The sequence below is a fragment of the Oryctolagus cuniculus genome, chromosome 21 (genome assembly GCF_051225735.1).
Source record: "Oryctolagus cuniculus isolate XC-2025 breed Fujian yellow rabbit chromosome 21, ASM5122573v1, whole genome shotgun sequence".
Taxonomy (NCBI): domain Eukaryota; kingdom Metazoa; phylum Chordata; class Mammalia; order Lagomorpha; family Leporidae; genus Oryctolagus; species Oryctolagus cuniculus.
Genome location: NC_142887.1, coordinates 10,724,807 through 10,750,286, shown reverse-complemented (window position 1 = coordinate 10,750,286; position 25,480 = coordinate 10,724,807). Strand labels below are relative to the sequence as shown.

Below are 25,480 nucleotides of genomic sequence, written 5' to 3'. Positions count from 1 at the left end.
CAAGTCCCGGCATGCAACGGCCCCACGCAAAGGCACTTCCGGGGCTGCGTGGGCGCACTGCATGCTGGGCCGGGTGGTTTCTAAGCGACTGTTAACTCATTGTTCGCGCTGCGTACTGGGATTAGTCGTTTTGCAAACGCGAATCCCGCCGGACAGGACCAGACCAGGTGTTAAAACAGCCTGGCTGCAGGGGCTGCGTGGCCACCAAAGGCAGGGCCTACAGCGATTCTCGCGTCCGCGATACACAAGAGGACAAGGACCTCCCGCCTTCGTTTGTGATCACGGGCGTGCGACCGGAGTGTATTGGGCTCGTTTTCGCGTAAAAGTAGCTCGCTCGCTGGGGTAATGGGTGTGTCGTTCCACCAGCCGGTCACTGTTTACCGCCTGCAGTGTGTCGGGCCCTGTCAGGAACCTGAGGAAGCGGAGTGACCCCGATTCCCAGTCAGGAAGCCTACAAATCACGAAAACACCACCAAAAGCCCCGTTTCCCACACTGAAAGGGGAACCCCAAGTTAGACATGTGACAAGGAAGCCCGCCGGTCTGTGCGAGCCGGGCGCTCTGGAGGACTGAGCCAGCAGTGCTGGCGCTGGGTGGGACCCAGGGGCGGTGCCATGCGGAAGCCGGACCGACTCAGTCCACACTGGGGGTCCCTGCAGCCACTGGAACAGGCAGTGTGTGGGTGACCGGTGCATCTACGTTTTGGTCACATAGCTCTGACCACAGGGGGAAATAGACTGAGGATGGAGCCAGAGCAAAATTCCCCAAGTCTTGTTGGCAGGTTGGCTTTGTTTAAAGTATCTGAAAGGGAGAGGCGGATTCCCCATCCACTGCTCACTTCCCAAATGCTTCTAACATCCAGGCCTGGACATACTGAAGCTGGGAGCCCGGAGCTCCATCCTGGCTGCTCACAGCACCTGAGCCATCATCTGCAGCCTTCCCAGGCGCATGAACAGGAAGTGGGACCGAAGAAGTGTGGCCAGGACTTGGACATCTCGAGCGGCAGCTTAATCGGCTGTGCCTCAATGCCTACCCCTTGGTAAGATTTTTATAGTTGAGGGTGTTCACTTGAATTAAAGTGTCAATAGTCGTGAAGTTAGCTAAGTATGGAGAAGTAGAGAATGTTGAAAACTAGAGCAACAAATCTCATTCAGGAATGCATTCAGGTAATGGAGAAGGTCTTGACTTAGCATTCGGACTTAAGCTGGTTGGATAAACGGTCATTTCAGAGAACAATGGGTGTGGCCAGCGCCGCTGCTCACTAGGCTAATCCTCTGCCTGCAGCGCCGGCACACCGGCTTCTAGTCCTGGTCGGGGCGCCGGGTTCTGTCCCGGTCGCTCCTCTTCCTGTCCAGCTCTCTGCTGTGGCCCGGGAGTGCAGTGGAGGATGGCCCAGGTGCTTGGGCCCTGCACCCCATGGGAGACCAGGAGAAGCACCTGGCTCCTGGCTTCGGATCAGGCGGTGCGCCAGCCGCAGCTGCCATTGCGGGGTGAACCAACGGAAAAGGAAGACCTTTCTTTCTTTCTTTTTTTTTTTTTTTTTGACAGGCAGAGTGGACAGTGAGAGAGAGAGACAGAGAGAAAGGTCTTCCTTTTGCCGTTGGTTCACCCTCCAATGGCCGCCGCGGCCGGCGCGCTGCGGACGGCGCACCGCGCTGATCCGATGGCAGGAGCCAGGAGCCAGGTGCTTTTCCTGGTCTCCCATGGGGTGCAGGGCCCAAGCACCTGGGCCATCCTCCACTGCACTCCCTGGCCACAGCAGAGGGCTGGCCTGGAAGAGGAGCAACTGGGACAGAATCCGGCGCCCCGACCGGGACTAGAACCCGGTGTGCCGGCGCCGCTAGGCGGAGGATTAGCCTAGTGAGCCGCGGCGCCGGCCAGGAAGACCTTTCTGTCTGTCTCTCTCGCTGTCCACTGTCAAAACAAACAAAAAAAAAAAAAACAAAAAAACAAAAACCGGGTGTGGGGCCAAGCCCCAGTGGCAAAGAGCAGTTCCATTTTGGTTATCTGATGGTGAAGTAACTGGGCTGCTAGAAGGCATTGTTGAAGCATTTTGGTGAGACACTGCTGGAATAGATTTGAGGCCTGTTCTGGGCCAGACCAAGGCCAGGAGCCACTTCTTGGTCTCTGACAAGGGTAGCAGGGGCCATTTTCTACAGGACCAGCCACATGCCTGGACTGTCGTCATCAGTTGTCATCTCCCCTGATGCCGCGCAGGCAATCAGCTTTGGTGGTAGACAACTTTGGATACCGCCGACCTTACTTCCTTAGGCCGCCATTTTTGAATTGCCTCTTGTGTCTAATTTCCCCACAGCATACCTCCATGGCATCTTTTTTTTAAAAGATTTCATTTATTCTGCTGGTTAACTCTCCAGATGGCTGCAACAGCTGGAGCTGCACAGACCCAAAGCCAGGAGACAGGAGCAGCATCTGGGTTTCCTACACGGGTGAAGGGGCCCAAGGACTGGTGCCATCTTCCACTGCTGTCCCAGGCCACAGCAGAGAGCCGGATCAGAAGTGGAAGAGCCAGGACTAGAACCAGTGCCCATATGGGATGCTGGTGCTTCAGGTCCGGGCTTTAACCCACTGTGCTATAAGGCCGGCCCCTCAATGGCATCTTAGAAAACTACACCTTTACTAAAGCACATTAAAAAAATCTTAATTACTTGAGTTTCATGTGTAACAAAAAAACATACCTAACAGTAATTTTTGTTAAAAGAGTAGGGTGTTGTATCTTTTTTGAAAAAATTTATTTGAAAAGCAGTTACAGAGGAAGAGAAATCTTCAATCTGCTATACACTCCCCAAAAGGCCTAACAGCCAGGGCTGGGCAAGGCTGAAGCCTGGAGCTTCATCCAGGTCTCCCACGTGGGCAGCAGAGGGCCCAAGCACTTGAGCCACCTTCTGATGCCTTCCCAGGCTCATTAGCAGAGAGCTGGATGGTAGTGCAGCAGCTGGGACTCACATCAGTGCCCATATGGGATGCCGGAGCTGCAGTCAGTGGCTTAACTGCTGTGCCACAGCGCAAGCCCCTAAATGTTATCCTTAATCAGTCTTTGTTGTGTGGTGTTACATCGTGATGTTTCTCAAACATTATTGTGTTATAACAAAAGTCAACTAACTCTTGTAGTTCCGCCTCATTCCCAGATTTAAGCTGCTCTCATTTTCGTGACAATGTTATCTTCTAATGTTTTAGGTCATGCTAGAGAACACTTCAAAGGGATAACGAGAAAAGGGAATACAAAGGACTTGTTATAAGGCACTTTATTAAAATAAAAGTGCTTACATCCCTTTAATGCATTAAGCTATTTCCTGAATAACATATGGAATATTTGACAAATACTGTACACCAATTCTGCCCTTATAGTAGGAAAACAGTATTATTTTAATAAACTTATTTGCTCCTCCCACCTTCCTCTTACATTGTTGCTCACCATGGTGTTACCTACAGCATAGTTGACTGTTCTTAAAGAAAAGTTTCTAACCAGTGTTTTCTAATAGCAATTGCAAAATGCTACAGAAACCATAAAACAAACAAGAATTCCAGGTGACTTAAATTAAACACCAGTTTTGAGAAAACCATTTTTATTATCATCACCACCCAGCTTACTTGTGCTGGATTTTATACCAAATGGCCAGATCTTCTAAAGCACACCTACATAACATTTCTTTCATGTTTCAAGAGATGAAAATAACTGTACAAGGTTAAGTACAAAAGTACACAAGACAGTGGACACGAAAAATCTATGTATGAGATTTTACCCCACCTGAAGCTCTTATATATTTGAAAAGTAGAATTCATGAACTAAAAAATATTGTCCTTCTATAGTCCTGTCAAGTTTAATGGAAGTGGGTTTAACCTGATTACAACACTAACACCAGTATCACTGATCTGATATTTACAAAAAAATTGTATTTTTCAATAAATTAAAGTCAATGCAACACCCATGCAAGCTAGAATGCTAGCTGTTTGGTGAACAAGGACCCGACATCAGAACAAGAAGTCTACGAAGTCCCAAACTTTACAAGCGTGATCTTCTCAGACTGCATCCATTCCGCGCATTGAGGATGTGAAACCCAAGCCCATTCCTCTCTGTGTGTGGGTCTGTGACCTTGCCATTTCATACTGAGCATCTAGATTTCGGAATACTTCTTCTTGCTGCTTCAAAGTCTTGTAACTTTCTTCATCAACTGAGCTACATCCAGCTTCATCTTCACTCTAAGTATTAGACATAAAATATTAAGTGAGTACAGAGGGTAACAAAATGTAATTCTCTCCCTTCATAATATCCCTAAGTCTCCCTTGATAGGTATTTGCCCTCAAGGACTGTCTCCATTCTTCAGGCACCTACAAAGTACAAGACAGTGTTCTTCCAGGTCTGCAATAGAGGATGTAACAGCAACAGGCTGCATTTTAGTGGGGTGGTGAAGAGTATGTTGGACAGTATATAAACCCCACAGAGAAAAATAACACACAAATTGGCAACAGGAATGCTCGCTGTTTTTTCAAGTGACATCTGAGCAGAAACCAGCACTGGAAATAGGCAGGTTTCTGAGGGAGGAATAGTGCCAGGAGGGCTAACAGCAAGTCCAGACTCCAGTGCACGCTCCAGATTCGCAGCCAGCTTAGTGCAGCTTGACTTAAGCCAAATACTGCCTCAGCGAACAACTAATCCTCTGCCCAGCACTTGTGGACCTCTCCATGTTAACACTGTGCCTGCATTCAAAACCCAGTTCTCTACAACTTAAAACAAAAGCTCTTCCCCCATTAAGCACTGAAAATAAGAGTATATTTTCCCTAACAAACTCTTACCTAAAATGTCAGTAATAACAAACAAATGTGCTAATTTAATGGATAAATAGTGACAACTAAGGGTTTAAGTTATGAATTTGGAGAATATAAAGCACGACAAAGTATCCACGCAGACTTACTACTAGAATGTTTTGACACTGAAAACGGTTACTGTGAAAACAGTATAAATTTTAATACAAAGTGTAACTCACCTTAATACCCATTAATTTCCTAAATTTGACATTTTGGTCCTTGTTTCCAAAATTCAATTTTTCCCATATTTCAGCAGACTGGGATCTATCCTGTGAAGAAATACTAAATTTTACAACTTATAAAATTTAAGTATTTTTTGTCCAAATACCAATTTTCTCAATATTTCAAATAAAAGAAACAATACCACTTATGGCAGTCTAGCAACAGAGTTTACTAAGATTATGCATTATGGATTAATGAAGCAAACAAGCATCTCACTTTTTTTTGGTAAAAATGCCTCATCTAAGCAGCCTCTTTTCCCATCATGGCGATACTAGTTTTCATGGAAAGCCTCACTGAGATCATGCATGCCTTATTCCAGTATGGAATAACTACGGCATATTACACTACTCCAGGAGGTTTTCAGAGAAAAATCCAAACTAATCTTTCTCAATTCACACTTGTCTTTCTATGCAATTGCTAATCAGAATGATAAAACATGGAATAGAAGAACTTACCCCTTCTTTCTTGCCTTGCCAAAGCATTTTCCTTTTTTTCTCTTGTTCGGCAAATTTCATGGGATTCACAGCAGCTGGGTTATAGTAGCTGGGAACAGCTATCCCGGTCTCGGCCAGCGCTTTAGCCTGCAGGGCTGCCATTTGAGCTGCCATAGCTATCTGAGGAGTTACCTGCGTTCCTGACGCCAACAGGGCGGCAACATTAAGAACAGAACCTCCAGTAGCGGCAGCGGCTGAGGAGGACAAAAGCATGGACTTGAAAACAGACCTTCTAATGTACATTAACATGTTATTCACATATAGAAACCCTCTAATCTGCAAATAGGCAGAATTATTTTCCCCAAATGAAGGTACTTCAAAAAGTTCCTTTAACAATTAAAAGGCTAAATTTTGGCGTTTTGGCTGATTCATGTACAGTTTATTCATGACCCATTTTCCATGAATTTTTGAGATCTTCTGGTACAAGAAAATAATCAAATATTAGTTTTTGTAAAGTATTAGCACTTTAGCAAACACTAAATGCGTTCACCACCAGACATATGTCTGCACATGAATACTAATATATTCTCAAACCTCATCTACTTCTCCAAGGATGAAGAGAAGGTATGATCACAGAACCAATAAACTATGGTGCTCACAGCTGTAATACAATAATGGTCTCATCTCCCTAGGGTTCTTTATAAACTATGAAATGTATCTCATCTACATACTATGAAATCCTAATATTTCATGTTAATGCGCATATAAAAGAGAGTAAGGCCAAGTAGTTATTCCACTGTAGTGGAGTTGGTTACCTCTACATAGAATGACTGATTACATGTTTTTGTCCATTCAGAACATGACCATAAAAAACTTAGAAGTTACAGATATTATAAGGAATCAAATTCTCAAAGTACTTTTATAATTATGTGCTCTTACTAAAAACAGAATTGCAGTTTTGTTAAATTTTGGAATATTCAAATGGGTACCACTAGGGTGGAGGGAGTCTGACCCAGCAGTTTTTAAGAGTAAACCAGCAGATGGAAGACCTTTCTCTCTCTGCCTCTTTTTCTGTGCAACTTTCAAGTAAACAAACAAATCCTTAAAAAAAAAAAAAAAAAAAAAAAAAAAGGCCGGGATCTCATACTCGAGTGTCAAGTTTGAATCTCAGCTTCCCTGCTTCAGAGGGCTCAAGTGCTTGGGCTCTGGCCAGGCACAGCACTGGATGTTGTGCGAATTTAGGAAGTAAACCAGAGTATAGAACATAACTCTCTTCTTCCTGTCATTCTGCTTTGCAGATGAATAAATAGATAAATCAGGAAAGACAATGCATATTTCTGATCAACTTCTTCTTTAAAAACCTGCATAAGCAGAAGACATTTGCAGAGACAACCAAGTTATTACTCAGTATCTGCATGGATGTAATGAACAATACCATCGCATAAAGAATGAGGTGGCCGGCACCGCGGCTCACTAGGCTAATCCTCCGCCTAGCGGCGCCGGCACACCGGGTTCTAGTCCCGGTCGGGGCGCCGGATTCTGTCCCGGTTGCCCCTCTTCCAGGCCAGCCCTCTGCTATGGCCAGGGAGTGCAGTGGAGGATGGCCCAGGTGCTTGGGCCCTGCACCCCATGGGAGACCAGGAAAAGCACCTGGCTCCTGGCTCCTGCCATCGGATCAGCGCGGTGCGCCGTCCGCAGCGCGCCGGCCGCGGCGGCCATTGGAGGGTGAACCAACGGCAAAGGAAGACCTTTCTCTCTGTCTCTCTCTCTCTCACTGTCCACTCTGCCTGTCAAAAAAGAATGAGGTAGAAAACACTGAAATTCCTTAGTGTATTGACTGTCAGTAGCTACCACAAGTGACTTTCTTCCTGTTACCTTTGTGTACTTTCAAAAATTTCCATAAACATAACTACAATTCTATAAAAAAGAAAAAAATACCTGCAGCCATTTCCTGTTGTTTTTGTTTTTCAACCATTTCCTTTTCTCGCTGTTCTTGTAATTTCTTTGCCCTTTCCAACCTGTCAAAGACAAATTAAATAAATTTAAAATAAAATACATATATCTTTAACTAGAGACAAAATACATTATGATTTAAAGTTAGCTTAACACCCCTTCCTCCAACTGATAGAGAAAAAAAGTTAATTACTAGACTTAAGCATTTTTGAATGAATTAAAAAAATAATTTTTATATATAGTAGTCAAAGAAAGTGGTTAACAGTTTAAAACTCCACCATTCTCCATAATCTATTGAATAGGGGAAGATAGGAATGTACTTTTTAGCCACTGAAGAAATTTATCACCAGCAAAGGAACTGGTAACCAAACACAGTATTTAATCCCCAAACAAATAAATCCTATTTCACATTAAATTTAATAACAAATATGTGTGCAGAAATACTCATCACCATCGCTTCCTATAGAATAAGTAATACTATGTTTATAATCAGTTCCTGAAATTAAATACCTTTTCTTTCATAACTTGATTTACCAATCTTAAGTTAAAATGCCACCATTCCCCTTCTAATGTGGTATAAAGTGGCAAGAACTGGGTCACTGTGAATAAAAAAATACAGTGACAAATAACTGGCATGTTTTAAAAACTGCTGTAATTTACATCAAAGGAATTTTAAAATCTAGAATTTTATTCCTTACTGAGCTCATGTGTAGGGAGGACCATATAGCTTCATCTGATTTCATCCTTGAGAATCAAAGTTTTAAGGGTAACAATAAAATGGAGGCCACAGATCAGAAAAACATAGCGGGTTAAGTCACTGCCTGTACCCCCAGATTCCCACATGAACATGAGTTCAAGCTCCCTGCTAATGAGCCTGGGAAAGCAGTAGCAGACAGCCTGAATGCTTGGGCCCTGCCACCCAAGTGGGAAACTCAGATGCACTCTTGGCTCTTGCCCTTGGTCTGGCCCAGGCCTAACTGTGGCAGCCGTTTGGGAAAGTGATACAGTGGATGGATAAAAGATCTTTCTGTCTCTCTGCCTTTTAAATCAATGTTAAAAACAAACAAACAAAAAAACCCAACAAGTCTATATGCTATAATACGTAGTAGGCAAAATATTTCCCTCATCAAAATACCCAAAAAACTAACCTGATGTTCTGAAATCACAGGATTTCACAGAAACTTTTCACACGGGAGATCACTAAGTCAAAGATGTTTTACATTGGGCTGGCGCTGTGGCACAGTGGGTTACAGCCCTGGTCTGCAGCACTGGCATACCATATGGGTGCTGGTTCAAGTCTGGCTAATATGCCTGGGAGAAGCAGGGGAGGATGGGCCCCTGCACCCACATGGGAGACCCAGAAGAAGCTCCTGGCTTCAGATGGATGGGCTCAGCTCCAGCTGTTGAGGCCATTTGGGGAGTGAAACAGTAGATGGAAGACTCTACCTGTCTCTGTTAACTCTCTTTCAAATAAATAACAATAAATCTTAAAAAAAGTTTTACATGCTAGTAATTTCACTCATAAAATTTCAACAAAAACTTAAGACATATAAAAGTGAAAACAAACATTCTGGCTTAGGAAACACTTGTCAGAACTTAATGGACCTTTCATTATACACTACATCAGAGTTTGAAGTAAATCATTTCAGAATTCTGTTGCTTTTAGTTTCAGAAAGAAACTATGAGTGCCTACTATTGGTTGCATTAAAACAGCCACTGCAGATTTGGAATTAACACCATTCACTGAGGTGAATGGCGTGAAGAACGCGTGAGCTCACACCTTTGCTGCTGCTGTTCAGCTGGAGTTTCTTCCAGGCTGGGTTCACAGGGCAGCAGCACATCAGGTGACATTGTGATAACTGCATTATTGTAATGAAAAAAAAATACAAACTCAATTTTGTGAAGAGGAAAAAAACACCCAAGATTGAAAGACCATAATTTTCAGAATTTGTACGAGAAAACCTGCCAAAACACGTGAGGTCTGTTCTTGCCTCCTGTGAGGCAGTTCTCAGAATCATGTTGCAGGTTTCCCTCAAAAAGTCCTGCTGTGAAGTACCACAATCACTTGTCCTTGAAACAACAGAAAATTAAAAAAAAAAAAAAAAATTTTTTTTTGGTTTGTTTTCAGTAGTAATACATGCAAGATCAAGTACACTGGGTTATAATGCATAACCATTATTTGCCATCTTCAAAATAAAAATTGACAGAATTCTTAATATTTCAGGTATTTGGTCTTAAGAAAAAAAGTAGAGGCAAAGCCATTTTGAAGGCAAAATTAACAGCTTCTGTACCAGTTTAAGGTTCAAAAAAGTTCTCAGATGTAGGAATCTAAATTTCTTGAGAAAAATGAATCAGTTAATTATGAAGAAAGAAAAACAAAAAACAGGAACTATTCTTAGACATCTCAGCCCTCCTAGTTGTACGTAAATGAACGTATGAGAATTCAAAAACTACTGAAGCAGTTTGCTAGCAGAAAAGCGCCACAGCACTAACAGATTTAATTATTTAAATTACCCTGACTGAAAACATTCATTTCCATCCACATAACTCAGCATCTATTTAAAGTTAAAAAGGAATAATGAATTAAATAAAGACACACCTCCTAGCTAAAGCTTCTTGCGCATCCATTGCTGTGTTTCTGCCTCTGAAGGGAGGTGGACTAGGAGTTCGGCTTAAACTTCTGCTAAATCTTCTCGGCTTTTCAAGTCTCTTCTTTCTGTCTCTGCAAAAAACCGTATTACGCATGTTTCACTGTAACAAGGGGCAATTATTTCGAGTAGAAATTAAGTATATCATGGTTGCGCTTATGTATTCATGTTTATATATTTACACTATTTAATAAAAACCAAAATGACATAAACATGTAGCACCGCTTCCTTCTTTACCTGTTGCACGTCTTCCACAGTTATACTAAGTTTCTTGCTTGCACTGCCAATTTATTTAATCATCTATGCTATAGCTGGACAGAACAACAGGGGTTGTTTCCAGTCTTTGGCATAGTAAACACAATGTTGCAAAATCAGCACAAGACAGTTATTTTGTTTGGAAGTCAATATGCATGCAACAGGGATTGACCAGTCAACTGTTTCTAGTATTTACAATGAAATCTGTGTTTCTAAAACACAAAATTAGTAACTAAAACAAAAGAATTAGCAGAATTAAACACAAAAATATTCACTGATCAGAATCAAAGTTAACAGCGAGAACTACAAATGTCATTGTGACTGTCCAAAAGATGACTGAAAAACTTAACGCCTCATTTACATTTGATTCACTTAATTTCTTATTTGGGAATGTTCCGTTACTCAACTACAGATCAGAACCAAAGGGGCAGGCAGTTGGTTTCTCTCTCATTGGAGTCCCTGGCTGTGAGTTTTGGTTCTGTTATATATATATAATTTTTTTCCCAAAATAAACAAATGGAAATGCAGCCTACCAGCGAGATGCTGGTTCAGACTCCCGTCCGACACTGAAGCAACACACTTTAGTTCACGCCACTCCTGACTTCCAGTTACAGTAGACTCTGGGAGGCAGAGGTGATTGCTCAAGTGCTTGGGTTTCTGCCAGCCCTGCAGAAGACCTGGATTGATTTCCTGGCTCCTAGCCTTAGCCGCAGCCCTTTCGCAGCACTGGTATGGGAACTAGTGGGTGAGAGCTCTCTCTCACAGAAAAACAAAATCAAGCTATATGACCAAACACGGACTTAATATTTATAGCTAATTTATCCTCTGATGCTCTTTATTGTACTTCTCTTCCACAAGAGTTTGAATTAAGTTCGTTCATCTTGAAAATGTGATATGGGATATGCACTAAAGTGGACTAAGCATATCCCATGGACTTTGTATCCAGATTTGTTTGGAAACTGGACCTGACTCTTGCACTTAGGATTTTTGGCTTCTTCGTCAAGTCATCTAACCTCACTAAAACTTACAACATGGTTGTTTTGAGGGTTTGATGTGCTAAAACAGGCAAAAGCTTGGGAGCACGTGGAGTCACACAATCCATGTTTGCTCTTTTCACATATAAAATGAATCCAGTGTTGGGAAAAAAAAGATGAATTTAATAGGTTTATTCAGGTTGTTTCTTTACAGATTACCCGAAAACATATGAATTCACTTGCTCTGTATTAGGTTATGATTAAAGCAGTTTTACTGACGTCTGCAAATAAAATTATGATGCGCAGTTTTAACATTCTGACTGAAGATGAACAGAGCCTCTAAGGGGACTTCATAGATTCCACTCAGGGTGACGAGCACCTACCGACTTCTACTCCTTGTCCGACTCCTGCTTCTAGTCCTATGCCTGTGTCTTGATCTTGAGCGTGAGCGAGATCTGATCCGCCGTTTTCTTTCCCTGCTTCTGGATCGTGACTTCTTCCTGTCTCTGCTTCGAGATCTTGATTTCTTCCTCTCCCTACTCCTGGACCGAGACTTCTTTCGTTCCCTGCTTCTACTACGATGGCGCCTGAAATTCAAGTACACAAATTTGTAGTTACTCATAGTTGTGTTTTTCTAATTATCCACACCACATAAGTTACTTAAGTACTGCAACCAAGACAAGCAACAAAACTACTCTGAACTGCTTACAGAAAGGACAACTGGGGTTTTCAAAGGATTTATAATTTACAAAATGACCTCCATTCTTTCTTGATGCTTACTTAAGAACACAGTGAAGATTTCACATGTGGAAAATGTTCAATGCTTCTTATTCCAATTAAAGATTGCTGGGGAGTGGGTGACTGGCTTGGTGGTTAAGACCCTGGCCTCCTATTTTTGAATCCGTGGGTTTGGTTCTTGGTTCCACTCCTTCCTTCAACTTTCTGCTAATGAAGATCCTGGGAGGCACAGGTGATAGCTTAAGTGACTGGGTCCCTAACACTCATGCAGGAGACCTGAACTGAGATCCTGGCTCCTGGCTTTGACCTCCACATGAAGGTCATATCAGGTATTTAGAGGAGTCAGAGGATGGGAGCTCGTTGTCTCTAAAAAAAATAATTATTAAAAAAAAAAAAAAAAAAAAAAAAAGGGTGGGTGGGTGAGGACACATTGTATAGTTAAGTCTGTATCCTGCCAAAACATTTTTTAAAGCTTAAGTTAGTACCTGTTAGAGAATCTACCGAAAAATTTTTGACTGCATGTGATACCACATGTATATATCCCTCACAGAATTCTTCAAATAAAAATGATTTAACACTGCCTTCTTAAAGTAAAAATACCCACATACCTGAACCATGATTTAGTTCCTCAAAATTAAAAAAAAAAAAGCCTACACATTAGCAATATGCATTCTAAAACATGACATGAAAGTATTATTTACTGACAGCAATACATTTTATATATATATATATATTTTTTTTTTATTTTATTTTTTTATTTTTGACAGGCAGAGTGGACAGTGAGAGAGAGAGACAGAGAGAGAAAGGTCTTCCTTTTGCCGTTGGTTCACCCTCCAATGGCCGCCGCTGCAGCCGGCGCACCGCGCTGATCCGATGGCAGGAGCCAGGATCCAGGTGCTTTTCCTGGTCTCCCATGGGGTGCAGGGCCCAAGCACCTGGGCCATCCTCCACTGCACTCCCTGGCCATAGCAGAGAGCTGGCCTGGAAGAGGGGCAACCGGGACAGAATCCGGCGCCCCAACCGGGACTAGAACCCGGTGTGCCGGCGCCGCAAGGTGGAGGATTAGCCTATTGAGCCACGGCGCCGGCCCAGCAATACATTTTAAAACCTGACATTTTTACACTGTAAAACCAATAAATCAAAAGGTTAAAGGAAATCCATTCATTAACTGAACATGTTAACCATCCTTTTTCCCAGTCTTGTAAATCATCTTTGGATTAAACAGAAAGCAAAATGCTCCAGCTATTTGCAGGAAAAGGAATAGATGAAATTAGCCAAGAAGTATTCATTTCCTAATTAACATTTTTGGGGTAATGCTGAATCACTGAGCTCCTTTATGTAACTTAGCTTGCTGGACGGCATCAAGCCACAGCACCAACACTGTTTACCTTTCACGGGACCTGGATCTCGAGTGACTTCTTCCTCTGGATGACTTCCTTTCTTTCCGTTTGTGTCTGTCCTCACCATTTTCAGATGAATTTAGTCGCTCTCTTCCTTTATCAGAAGAATGTTCTTTGTCATTGTGTTCCTCAGACTTGTGTTTCTTAGAGGATTTATCTTTGGATTCATGTCTTCTTGCCTGTTTTAAGAAGAAGTTGGTTCTTTCAGGAAAATAGTGCAACAAAAAGAGTTAGTATGGGTATCAGTAGACAAAAATGCTGTGATGCAACATTAGTAACCTTAGGAGTGTGTGGCAAATAAAAAAAAGATCTAGGTTCACATCACCCAAATGTTGCAGAATACAATTACTAATTTTTCTTTATAAACACCCGAAAGATTCCTCCCGAAAATATTTTCAAATACCACAATAAAAATAAAATATTTTCAAAGTTGAAATATTGAAAGACCATTAAACAGACTCCCTGATGTTTACCTTGCCTAAAAGAATATAGACCACATATATATATATATCAATTTCTAGATACAGAGTATATAATTTAGGTTTAAAAAGTAAATAAAACAGAGATAATAAAGAAATGCATCAGAAAAAAACATTTCAAATTAGGTAGCTAGTATAATTTTACTAAACATTTTCTGCAATTTCAAATTATGCAGAAATGCAGTGTCCCTTTTATAGCTGTACTGCCTGCTATATCCTCTCTAAAAAGACGGTCTACAGTTTCTGTCCTATTGTCTAAACTATAAAGAAATTACTCATCATCTTGTAATTTCCTAAACAGGCTTGGAGTTCCACTACACTTCATGTACTTAGGGTAGGAAATGGGAACCGTCTCTTAATTTTTAAGAAATCAAACCAGGGATAACATAGTCAATCCCTGGGCCAACACACAATACACACTTTCCACATTTTGAAAGATTAAACCAAGGCTGTCACAACGTACGCATTTAGAGACTCAGCTACAATTAACAGTATGATCAAGTCTCCATCCTCATACTCATGGAAAGTAGGAATCGCTGAGCATCATCTTTCCCCACATTAAGATTTGTCTAAAGTTGCAACGTCCTGGACATCTGAGGATTACTAACATTTAATCTGGAAGAAACTCATCTTCTCTAATAATTCCTTTATGTGTCATTAGCTAAGATCTAAAGTCACAAAGCTATAGAGCAGTTGAGCTGGACCTAGACCCCATGTTCTTCTGATGCCCAAGTCACCACCTTGCCACCACAATTGGATACTTGTTTCCCCAAATAGGCCACGGTATATTTCTTCTTATTCAAGATTAACTTTTCTTAAAAACAAACAAACAAAAATCCTTAGCCAATCATTTTTAGAACATGCATGATGATATATTTGAAAATGATCACAGTATGTAATTTATTGTTTTATAGAAAAACAAGAGACCTGGAGACACAGCTAAATCTTAGTTTCATTGCCAGTTCTCTGAGCTTAGAAAATTTCTTTGATTTTGCCATATAGTGGCAGACTGAAAAACTTTAAGTGGTTAAACTTCCAAAGGTTTTAGAGTTTTATTTCAAACCAGTTTTCCAAACATAACATTACTAGTAATTAAAAAAAAAATAAAACATTAAAACCCTTAACTGATTTAAGATATATTTAAGGGAAATAGGAGTTTGAATGACTAATAGTTACCTTATCATGAAGTAGGCTTATTATTTTGCTATCTGAGTCTGCAGCGTCTTCAGTTCAGTCTCTTCGCGCATTAGCACGCTGAGTATGATTTATTATAGAAATGTTATCATGTGAGCTAAACAAAATAGTCATTTTCACAAAAACTCTCCTAAATTAAAAATTTAACAGAGCTTCCATTAGGGGAGGAGGTGAAGTCCCTGGCCACATCGTCTTAGGAGTCCCCTGCCCAGCCCCGTTAGACTCTTCTTGTCCCTTCTGTCTTTACTTCTGCTCTTCCAGGGCTCACTGCTTGTCTTCTCGGGAGGGTGAGCTGCAATACAGCTGCTGCCTTTCTCTTTCCTCACGTCTTGCAGTCAAGGCCACCTTTTCAGCTGTCCCTCACACCTTTACTTCAAAGTTCAGTGTTACTATTAAGGAAATCACACTAGTGCACTACAGAAAAGAGAACTCTTGTTATCTTTCATAAAGAAAAAGTAGCCTGCGGGTATCTAGGGTATTGCTACTTAGAGATGACTGCTATTTAAAAGTCCTGAGCAGCTGTCAGGCATAAGGAGACTCGGGACCTCAGGTTAATGGAAGCTCTGTGCGACAGGCCTAAAAAAACCAATTATATTCTTCATATGAAATTTTTGTGAATATTTTCACAATATCATAAAGTTAATAGTTTTTGAAGGTACTTTTCATACAAACAACTATCTTCTTGAAAAATGATGAAGCCAAATCATGCTTATTTTATAACCCAATTAACCTTTTAAATTTTAAGTTTTGGTACTTACCTTGACAAAGTCCTATATTCACACAAATATTTCTACCAGATATTTTACAAGTATTTTAAAGTACCTATTCACTACAAAGTGTTAATTACCTCTTTGCTTCTGCTCCGGCTCCTATGTTTTCTTCCTTCATTATCTGTAAATGCACACAAAAATTCACCATAAACAAGGACACAGAGACATCTCATTTAAACATATATCCCAGATGCTCTATAACAAATTTCCAGTCCATGTGGCTAACTAGATTCTATTTGCTACTTATCTTTCAATGACTATATTTTTACAGCAGGGGTGGGATTCTTCCTCTGTTAATACTATACCTATGTTAATCAAATGAAGTGATTCAAACAAGTCGGAGTATAACCAAGAACAAACATTTTCTTTTCAAGAGTTACAGGTTCTTAGTGGTTTATAAAATAAAAATATTCCAACTAGCCCATCTTGTTTCCTAGTCCACAGCAAACTTACAAGGATGTTGTTACAGGTAAATAAACTAATTAATGTGAAAAAAAATAAAAATAAAATAGGCTGAATGACATCTGATCTGTTATATGAGAGGAATTTAGGGGCCGGCGCAGTGGCTCACTAGGCTAATCCTCCGCCTTGCGGCGCCGGCACACCGGGTTCTAGTCCCAGTCGGGGCGCCGGATTCTGTCCCGGTTGCCCCTCTTCCAGGCCAGCTCTCTGCTGTGGCCAGGGAGTGCAGTGGAGGATGGCCCCAGTGCATGGGCCCTGCACCCACATGGGAGACCAGGAGAAGCACTTGGCTCCTGCCTTTGGATCAGCGCAGCGCGCCAGCGTGGCAGCCATTGGAAGATGAACCAACGGCAAAGGAAGACCTTTCTCTCTGTCTCTCTCACTGTCCACTCTGCCTGTCAAAAAGAGAGAGAGAGAGAGAGAGAGGAATTTAGGAAGTTTGTGGGAAAGGGAATTAAAACTAAATTTACTGTTATGCAAAGATATTGAAATTGATACCTACTTTTGTCATAATATGCATTTCCAAGAACTTTGTGAAGAGCCCTCATTTATGCAGTCAGAATAATGTTATTAGTTTAGAAAATCTCTACTCAAAATTGTTCTTGAGAATTCTAAACAATTTCAAATATATAGGTAAAAGCTACTTTTGTCAAGAACTATTTGTAGGCACAAAGGATTAAATGACTAAGTCCAGGTCCACTTTTATACCTAGCATTATTCTACTTCCCATTCAACCTCTTTAAACTGCCCCTTTCCCCAACCCAGCAAGTCCTTGGGCCCCTGCACCTGCACTGGAGACCTGGAAGAAACTCCTGGCTGCGGGATCAGCACAGCTCCAGCCATTGCGGCCAACTAGGCAGTGAACCAGCAGATGAAGACCTCCCTCTACCTCTCTTTGTAATCCTGACTTTCAAATAAATAAATCAATCTTAAAAAGAAAAAAAAAAAGTGAAAACAATCTAAGATATCCATTAAAAAAAAAAAAAAAGTTCAGAATGTGTTTTTGTCCAGACTATACATAGTTTGGACAGCTATAGTCTGAAAATACTAACTTTCCATATTTTTGCCTTTGGACAATTATACATTTTTGCATTAGTTAACACCTGTATTCCTCACAATTGAAAACAACTTCATTATCATTATACTTTCACTACCCACTGGGACTGGGAAGAACATTAACTTCACCAACAAAATAAATTTTTTGCAATATATGTCTGTATGGAGAACAAAGTCTGATAATTTTAATCACCTCTAAGAATTCATACCTGATTTTCGTTTCCTTTCTCTTGACCTTGACCGTGACCTTGAATAATGGTGTTTTGAGGCTCTAGGAGATGCAGATACATCTGACTGCTCTTTTTTCTTATCTCTATCTGGGGATGTCTTTTCTGGGGCTAGTCCATCTCGTTCTGTATCACTAGCCTGTAAATTTAAAGAAAAATAATTTAGAGTTTTTCATTATATTTAAAATGCTTCCCATCTCTTAGAGATAATGTCATCTATGAGCTCCATGTATTTCCAATAAACATTTAAGCTGACTCTACAAGTTCTTAAACTAGCATACTTTTGGGGAAAAAAAAAAAGAAATATTTTGAACTAGTGATCAAGGGTTGAAAAGACTTAATACTACAAGATCTTAAAAGAATAGAGTACTTCTAGATTATAAAGAGAAAATATGGGAGAACTCAATCTTGCTTCTCCTCACATATGCTGTGCTATAGAAACATTGTTTATGCTTTAAAGCTTTTTTTTTTTTTTTTGACAGATAGTTACACCCCGAGAGAGACAGAGAGAAAGATCGAATCCAGGAGCCAGATGCTTCCTCCTGGTCTCCCACAAGGGTGCAGGCGCCCAAGCACTTGGACCATCCTCCACTACCCTCCCTAGCCACAGCAGAGAGCTGGAATGGAAGAGGAACAACCGGGACTAGAACCTGGCGCCCATATGGGATGCCAGCGCCACAGGTGGAGGATTAACCAAGTGAGCCGCGGCGCTGGCCCCTAAAGTATTTTCAAGTATTATGATCTTCATCTCAGTATCAGCTGTTTTCCAGTTGACAGTAGGACAGATGAGAAAGGAAATGTATCTGCCCTTCTCATAACAAAGCACCCAATACAAAAATCCATAAACAATGGTTTCAGAGGGCTGGGTATTATGGCAGTGGGTCATGTTGCCACTTGGAGGCCCATATCCTAGAGCAGTGTTTGTTCAAATTCCAACTCCTCTACTTCCAATCCAGCTTCCTGCTAATACAACAGAGAAGGCAGGGGAGAAAGGCCCAACTACTTGCCACCAGGGGAAACTGGGATGGAGTTCTAGGCTGTTGGCTTTGGCTTGGTTTCAACCCCAGCTGCTCTAGGCATTCAGGGAATGAACCAGCAAATGGAAAATCTATTTCTTCCTGATCTGCCTTTCAAAAAAAAAACAAGCCTTCAAAAATAGATGTTTGACGAAGAAATGAATTTTACTTATCAGTTTTTCAATAAAACGATTTCTGTGACCCTGTCAAACTATGTGGTCCAAACTACAAATGACAACAGCACTATACTGGAGGCTACGACGTGCCACAGTGGGTTGGGCCACTGACTGCACCGCCAACATCCCACATGCGTATTAGGTTAAAGTCTTAGGTGATCCACCTCCTACTAATGAGCCTGGGAAACCAGTGGAAGATGGCCCAAACGCTTGGCCCCTGCCATCCACATGGGAGACCCAGAAGGCTGGCTCCTTGATTCAGTCCCAGCTGTTGCAGCCATTTGGGGAATTAACCATCAGATGAAAGATCAATCAATCTCTCTCTTCCTCTGTACCTCTGCCTTTCAAATAAATAAATAAATCTTGGGGCAGCAAGGAAAAAAATAGATTTAAGCTGGAGTCACAGAAAAAGCTACAAGGCTAAACTAGAATCTGCAAACTCTTCATTCAGATTTTGATAAAAGGGAGCCAAAACTGTTTCAAATGTGGAAGGTGGACACTGATGAGGTAATATGAAAATACAAGTCATCTGGGAATGTGATGACTTAAGACAGGGATTGGCAAACTATGATCCCGTTTTTGTAGGGCCTTTGAGTCACGAACAGTTCTCCCATTCTTAAGGCAAGCATATAAAGAACGTGAAGGAGAGAGCATGTGGTCTACAAAGCCAAAAATATTTACCCTTTGGCCCTTTAGAAGAAGAGATCACTAACTTCTATCTTAGGACATCAGAAAAAAAAATCTGGATTCGATAAACAGGGAGCACCCCATATTCTTCAGAAAGAATCACACAATGATCTTTTTCCCATTGAAAGATTAGCCCAAAAAATGATCAAGCAATGTATATGGAAAATTTTTAATAAATGACACAAAATGCTGAACTATTTCAATCAGTATCTGAGTTAAAATGTGTCAAACTGCTAGTAGATTCCAGGAATAAAATGATACATTAAAAAGGAATGAGTTATAGTTTAGTTGGGGTGAAAGACTAAGTGTTAAGCCTCTAAGAAAGGTACAAAAAGAACACTGAGAAACAGAAGGAAGCAACTACAACCGGGAAGTACTCATTCCAGTCTCCATGGGTGACTTCTGGAATCATAACATTTTGTGCTGAAAGGCTTTCATTCCTTAGAATAGAGCCCAACTTTCTCATTTTACAGCTAAGACTTAGCAACACTGGTTGAGTTGGCCAAAATCTTTTGTTGTGTCTCCTACTGTATGCTGTACCAGGCAGGTAAACAACTCTGATCTGCAAAATTCATTCTTGTTTCCATCGTTACCCCTAAGGTGTATTTCAGACAAGTCCATTACACGCTAAGTGTTTGTACAGCTTATACTGCAGAAACACATGCTTGAATTGACTTCTTCTCTGTAGGTAAAATAAAAGCATTTTAAAAAACTTTAAGCACTGCATCACTCTCTCAGCACATGACACTTTTCTGCAGAACAAACAGCATAACAGAATTACTGGTCTTTCTAATTTATTTGTGCAGAGAACAATCAAATCAAAACTAGAAGTGACAATAAGTTCTTAATCAAACAGCCATTTTCAACTGTGAAGCAATTTAAAAAAAAAAAAACCACCCCATTACCAAACAGGTATGGAATGACAGGTGGCCAGTTAGCCCTGGCAAATTTTTTTTAACTTCCCTGAGGATATTTTACAGTAGCACAATGGCGATATCTTGAAACTGTAAAATTAGCTGAATATTGATATTGCTCTGAAAAAAAAAAAATCTTTTTTACTTTAGTAGAAACCTACATATAAATGCTAACTTGAAAACCATCTTCTACTCCAGCGTCAGCTCTGTCAGAAAGCTCCCCTGGTTTCCTCCAAGTTACATCTTGTTGAAAACCCCTTCACGCTTGAAACACAGTATACAAATCTATCACCAGCGCAAGGCAGGCGAGCACTGGTACTAGGCCACTTCTCAAGGGAAACGTCTCTTTACTGCACCAGACTCTTTACTGCATTCACCTCACTTTTAAAACCTTGGAACCCAAGTAACACACAGTACTCTTGTAAAGTATTCTAAGAGGTCCCAAACACTATGAAATCAATTAGCTCTACAAACAGCAAACAGCTTACCTACTGTTAAGAAATCTTATCAAAAACTGTTCTTGTCTGTGTGGGGGAGGGGGAAGTCGGGCAGAAAACCATCAGATTCTTCCTAATTCCAGATATTCCGATTGTAAGGAAGCATAAACTTTTTTAGTAGTTCTACTTAAAAAAAAAAAAAAGATTTATTTACATGAAAGGCAGAGTTACACAGAGAGGCAGCGGGAGAGGTCTTCTATCCGCTGGTTCACTCCTCAAATGGCCGCATCTGCCGGATCTGGGCCATTTTGGAAGCCAGGAGTCAGGAGCTTCACCCAGGTCTCCCACGTGGCTGCAGGGGCACATTAGCAGGGAGCTGGATCGGAAGTGGAGTAGCCGGACTAGAACCAGCGAGGCCACAAGCAACAGCCTTACTCTCTAAGCCACAGCGGTGGGCCCAGCAGTCCTATTTATTCTCGAAAATGAGAAAGCATCTTTTTGGTCTGCAAACAGGAATGCAAAGACGCTTACGTTTTTCTTTTACGAGAACTACAAACGTGGCCACGACAGCGTCCCGTCGGAATCGGGCAGCTTCCACGCCAGGCGGCTAGTTACTGCGCACAATGGGTTATTTATGAACTGCAGTTCTTGTGCAGGTCAACGAGGGGTTTCGAAATTTAAAGGAAAAAGGCCAGTGAAGGGACTTGATTACGATGCTGCTCAAACACTTAAAAGTGACTCCGTCAGCGGTCGCTTCGGAAACCAACAATGTCAGAACTGGTGGTTCCGAAACGTTCTAAGTCGGTTTCCTCGCCCCTTTCGGCAACGCCACCCCAAGGGCCCTAGCTGGGAAACACACTAAGGTTTGGAGAGGCGAGCGCCAATCCAAATTATGCAACCCTGAGCACACGAGAAAACAAAACAAAACGCAGCGACAAGACTGCCCTCCTCTCTCTCAGACACATCCTTCCCGACCCAACGCTTGGCAGAGCCGCTCCTCGGCTCGTCTCTGCCCCATCGCTTCTCCACCTCGATCCCAAATGCCCGAGCCCCAGGGAAACTTCGAATCAGTCACCGGTCGGCGTAAGCCAAACCGGAGGCAGTACAAGGGGCCGAAAGGACACCGTGCCAGAGAAGCGATGAGGAAAGTTCTGGAAAAAACGGCACTCCCTGCGGCTCCCCACCCCCACCGACACCGCCTTACTTCCCCCTCCCTACAGCAAACAGCCATGATGGCGGGTGCAGAAGGCGGCAGCGGCGCCATTTTGTCCACACACACACACAGGCGGACAACAGCTCCGGGAGCCGTCCACCCCCTGCAAAAGTGCAGAAAGAAATCCCCGGCTTCAAATTCGGATTCGGCACCTACCGCCATAGCCTAGAGTCCTGGCCGCTAGAGCGGCGCCTCCGCTTTCCGCTTTTCAACACTACCGGCCGCTCCGAAGCTTCGCCACAGACTAAATCGTTCGTGCGAGAGACCCGGATGGCACAAAGGCTATGAGGCCCGGTGCGCCGCGCAGCTTGCTGGGAGGAAAAAGGGGTGGCGATAGGAGTTTCTATGGCAACTCGGTTCGAGGCGGTGATTGGGTGAACTTCTGAAAGGGGCAAGTGAGGCCAGTGAAAAGGGCGTGGCCAGGGATACACCCTAGAGAGCGCAGGCGCGAGATGAGACTCAAGGCTGCTTAGGGTGCGGCGACTTCCTGTTTCGATTCTGAAGCAAGCTTGGCCTCTTGCAGCCACCGTAGCGGGGGTTGGGTTTCCTCTTCTCCCGCCAATTTAAACTGGCGGGATGGAGCCTGAGGAGGTTAGGGGCTGTTGTGTGAGTGAGGAAGGGCACTGAAGTAGTTGCGCGCTCCTCTTTAGTTCCGTCAGCTGCAGGTGAGGATGGGGAGCGTCCTTCTCGGCGGAGGTGTGGGTGGGCTCCGGCCGAAGCGGCAGCGGCGTCAGCCCGTGTGGAGGCACTTTCTCTGGGCGCTGGCGAGAGAGGCCGGAGTCGGGGGTGGGTGGCTGCCGCGGTGTCCAGCTGAGAGCCTTTGCGTGTGCGGGCCTCGCCGACCTGTCCGACTCGCCCGCCGCCCCGGCGTGGTCGCAACGCGTCCACCGAACCATGGCTGTCGTCTAGTTGAGTGTCCTCCCTCCCCGCGCCGAGAACGGAACCGGGCGCGAAGCCGAGATTTCGTGAGGCCCCGCCTCGCCTGTCCCGCACAGCTTTCGGCCCCTGGCCCGGGGCCTGCGTGGCGGTGCCCCTGCACTGCCTGTCACCCTCTTCCCTTGCCAGACACGGCCCGAAGCGACCCCTCCCGCCCTCCGTCTGCGCATTAAAAACCATTACTACTGTAATTATTTGTGCACTTAATTTTTTTGTAACTTTAAAACATTTTAAAGAGATCTCTCATCCGCTAGTGCACCCCCAAATGCCGGCAATTTCTTCTCCTTTTTTTTGGTAGGGAGGCAGCGAACGGTTAAGTCAGGCATGGATTCGAGTCTCCGTTCGCGTTAGTGTTTTCGGCCGGTTATTTCATCCCTGAGCCGTGTTCCTCGTTTTAAAACGGGTTGTGCAGGTGAAGGGAATAAAGCGTGTGGGCTCTCGCGCTCGCCCTTCTTCCCGTCCTGTCCACCAGAATTCTTAGTGCCGAGACGTTTCTGTCCTGGTCACAGCCGGGTTCCCAGGCCTGGAAGAGGGCAGAGCACGCGGTCAGCTGGACACTGGTGACGAGTGAGTGACGCATGTGGCAAAAGGCGACCCCTAAGCGTTCACTACAGCTTACTCCTCTGTTGTTGTTTTTCCCTTCTGTCTTCATTTTGTCCCGTTCCTGTCCAAAGAGCCTCTGAACCTGTTCTGACTTGTTTAATGTCTGGACCTTGGCTTATGCTCTCAGCTAAGAACACTTCTCTTGTGTTTAAATATTTTTTTTATTTTTATTTATTTGACAGGCAGAGTGGACAGTGAGAGAGAGAGACAGAGAGAAAGGTCTTCCTTTGCCATTGGTTCACCCTCCAATGGCCGCCACGGCCGGTGCCCTGTGGCCGGCGCACCGCGCTGATCCGATGGCAGGAGCCAGGTGCTTTTCCTGGTCTCCCATGGGGTGCAGGGCCCAAGCACCTGGGCCATCCTCCACTGCACTCCCTGGCCACAGCAGAGAGCTGGCCTGGAAGAGGGGCAACCGGGACAGAATCCGGCGCCCTGACCGGGACTAGAACCCGGTGTGCCGGCGCCGCAAGGCAGAGGATTAGCCTAGTGAGCCGCGGCGCCTGCCTTCTCTTGTGTTTAAAAAGCCTCTGTTGCCTCAGATTCCCAGCCCGGATGCTACCTGCTTCCACCCGCAATGAATTAAACTTTTGAGTCTGCCACGGACTAAGTGTTGTCCTGTGAGCATATAAAATGGCCACAGTCTTGCTGTTATATAGATGAGAATTGATGAACAGGAAGATGTTTCTTGCCCGAGGGCAGACACTGTAAAAGACACCCAATCAAAAGTGGTTCCTTCCGTCTGCGGTGTTTTCCATAGATTTAGAACATAATTCTGTTCTAAACCTTCTCAACACTTGTAATCATTTGGAGGCTGTTCCCCAGCAGTCTTGACCCAGCGGTGGTTTTTCATCCTAGTCTCTGCCCCCACCCACCCCGACCTCAGATAATAGGAACTGGGGAAATCTTTGCTAGTGGAATGGTTCAGTGACTCTGCTGAGGTTTCACGTGTAGTTTTTGGTCCATTCAAAAGCCTGGTCCACTTTTTTTTTTTTTTATAAGAATTGCTTATTTATTTGAGGCAGAGGTCTTCCATCTGCTGGTTCACTCGCCAATTGGCTGCAATGGCCAGAGCTGTGCCCATCTGAAGCCAGGAGCCAGAAGCTTCTTCCAGGTCTCCCACATGGGTACAGGGGCCCAAGGACTTGGGCCATCTTCTACTGCTTTCCCAGGCCATCAGCAGTGAGCTGGATTGGAAGTGGAGCAGTCAGGATTTGATCCGGCGCCCATATGGGATGCCTGCACTGCAGGCGGTGGGCTTTACCCACCATGCCACAGTGTCGGCCCCAGCCTGATCTACTTTTTTTCCTTCTCCCCTCATCATTTTTATCCCCTCATTCATTATTGTGTAATGATGCTATCAAAACATTAGTGAACATTGTTCTTAGTTCATCTAGAATCTCAAAGATACCAAAAACTGTTGAACTGGAGGCCAGTGTTGTGCAGTGGGCTGGCATCCCATAAGGGTGCTGGTTCGAGTCCCAGTGGCTCCAGTTCCAGTCCAGCTCCCTGATAATGTGCCTGGGAAAACATCAGAAGGTGGCCCAAGTTCTTGGACTCCTGCACCCGTGTAGGAGACCCAATTGGAGTGCTAGCTTGCTTTCAGCCTGGCCCAGCGCTGGCTGTTGTAGCCATTCGGGGTTTTTAACCCGGCACATGGAAGATCTCTCACTGTCTCTTCCTGACTCTAACTCTGTCTTTCAAGTGAATGAATAAATTGTAGAAAACAAGCAAACACTCTCTATGTATGAAATACATAAAATTTGTTCCCTTTATGTACATACAGAAAAGTTGAACTTTAGAGCATATGCTTTTTTTCCCCCAAAGATTGCTTGATTGATTGATTTGAAAGTCAGAGTTACACAGA

The 25,480-nt window shown here is 43.2% G+C and overlaps 2 protein-coding genes and 1 long non-coding RNA gene across 13 annotated transcripts in view; 2 read left to right on the top strand and 1 right to left on the bottom strand.

The window, feature by feature from the left end:
* The first annotated feature begins 40 nt into the window (after window positions 1-40).
* LOC138847434 (uncharacterized) lies at window positions 41-3,418 on the top strand. Of its 2 annotated transcripts, none has more exons than XR_011385259.2 (3): window positions 41-342; window positions 861-1,037; window positions 2,374-3,418. It is a non-coding gene; the product is annotated as an uncharacterized LOC138847434 (long non-coding RNA). The 2 variants fall into 2 exon arrangements; XR_011385260.2 differs by having other exon boundaries at window positions 63-325.
* On the bottom strand, window positions 3,247-22,363 carry RSRC2 (arginine and serine rich coiled-coil 2). 10 transcript variants are annotated; one of them, XM_070066151.2, is made up of 12 exons: window positions 22,234-22,336; window positions 21,079-21,216; window positions 17,617-17,773; window positions 15,967-16,010; window positions 15,102-15,179; window positions 13,435-13,647; window positions 11,692-11,895; window positions 10,031-10,153; window positions 7,417-7,496; window positions 5,500-5,732; window positions 5,002-5,091; window positions 3,247-4,216 (listed from the first exon to the last, which is right to left on the bottom strand). In XM_070066151.2, the coding sequence occupies exons 5-12, from the start codon at window positions 15,107-15,109 to the stop codon at window positions 4,037-4,039; spliced, it is 1,131 nt and encodes a 376-aa protein (XP_069922252.1). In that variant the 5' UTR covers window positions 15,110-15,179; window positions 15,967-16,010; window positions 17,617-17,773; window positions 21,079-21,216; window positions 22,234-22,336; the 3' UTR covers window positions 3,247-4,036. The 10 variants fall into 10 exon arrangements, 9 of the variants coding, with proteins under 9 accessions (XP_069922252.1, XP_089179191.1, XP_069922251.1 ...); XM_089323065.1 differs by lacking the exon at window positions 15,102-15,179 and having other exon boundaries at window positions 21,079-21,367; window positions 22,234-22,363; XM_070066150.2 differs by lacking the exon at window positions 21,079-21,216 and having other exon boundaries at window positions 22,234-22,363.
* A 126-nt stretch (window positions 22,364-22,489) lies between these two features.
* KNTC1 (kinetochore associated 1) overlaps window positions 22,490-25,480 on the top strand; it is a 97,666-nt gene continuing 94,675 nt past the window's right edge. Inside the window, exon 1 of the mRNA XM_008250528.5 lies at window positions 22,490-22,742. The gene's annotated coding sequence lies outside the window, so the exon portion shown is untranslated. The remainder of the gene's footprint in view (window positions 22,743-25,480) is intronic.

Excerpts from the sequence above, each read along its gene's own strand:
- RSRC2 (XM_002722741.6), bottom strand. Across the intron at positions 10,154-11,691 it reads CGGACAAGGAGTAGAAGTCG|AGACAGAAAGAAGAGACTTG; the intron begins GTAGGTGCTCGT and ends GGTTTTTTGCAG. Across the intron at positions 5,733-7,416 it reads ACAACAGGAAATGGCTGCAG|CCGCTGCCGCTACTGGAGGT; the intron begins GTATTTTTTTCT and ends TGTCCTCCTCAG.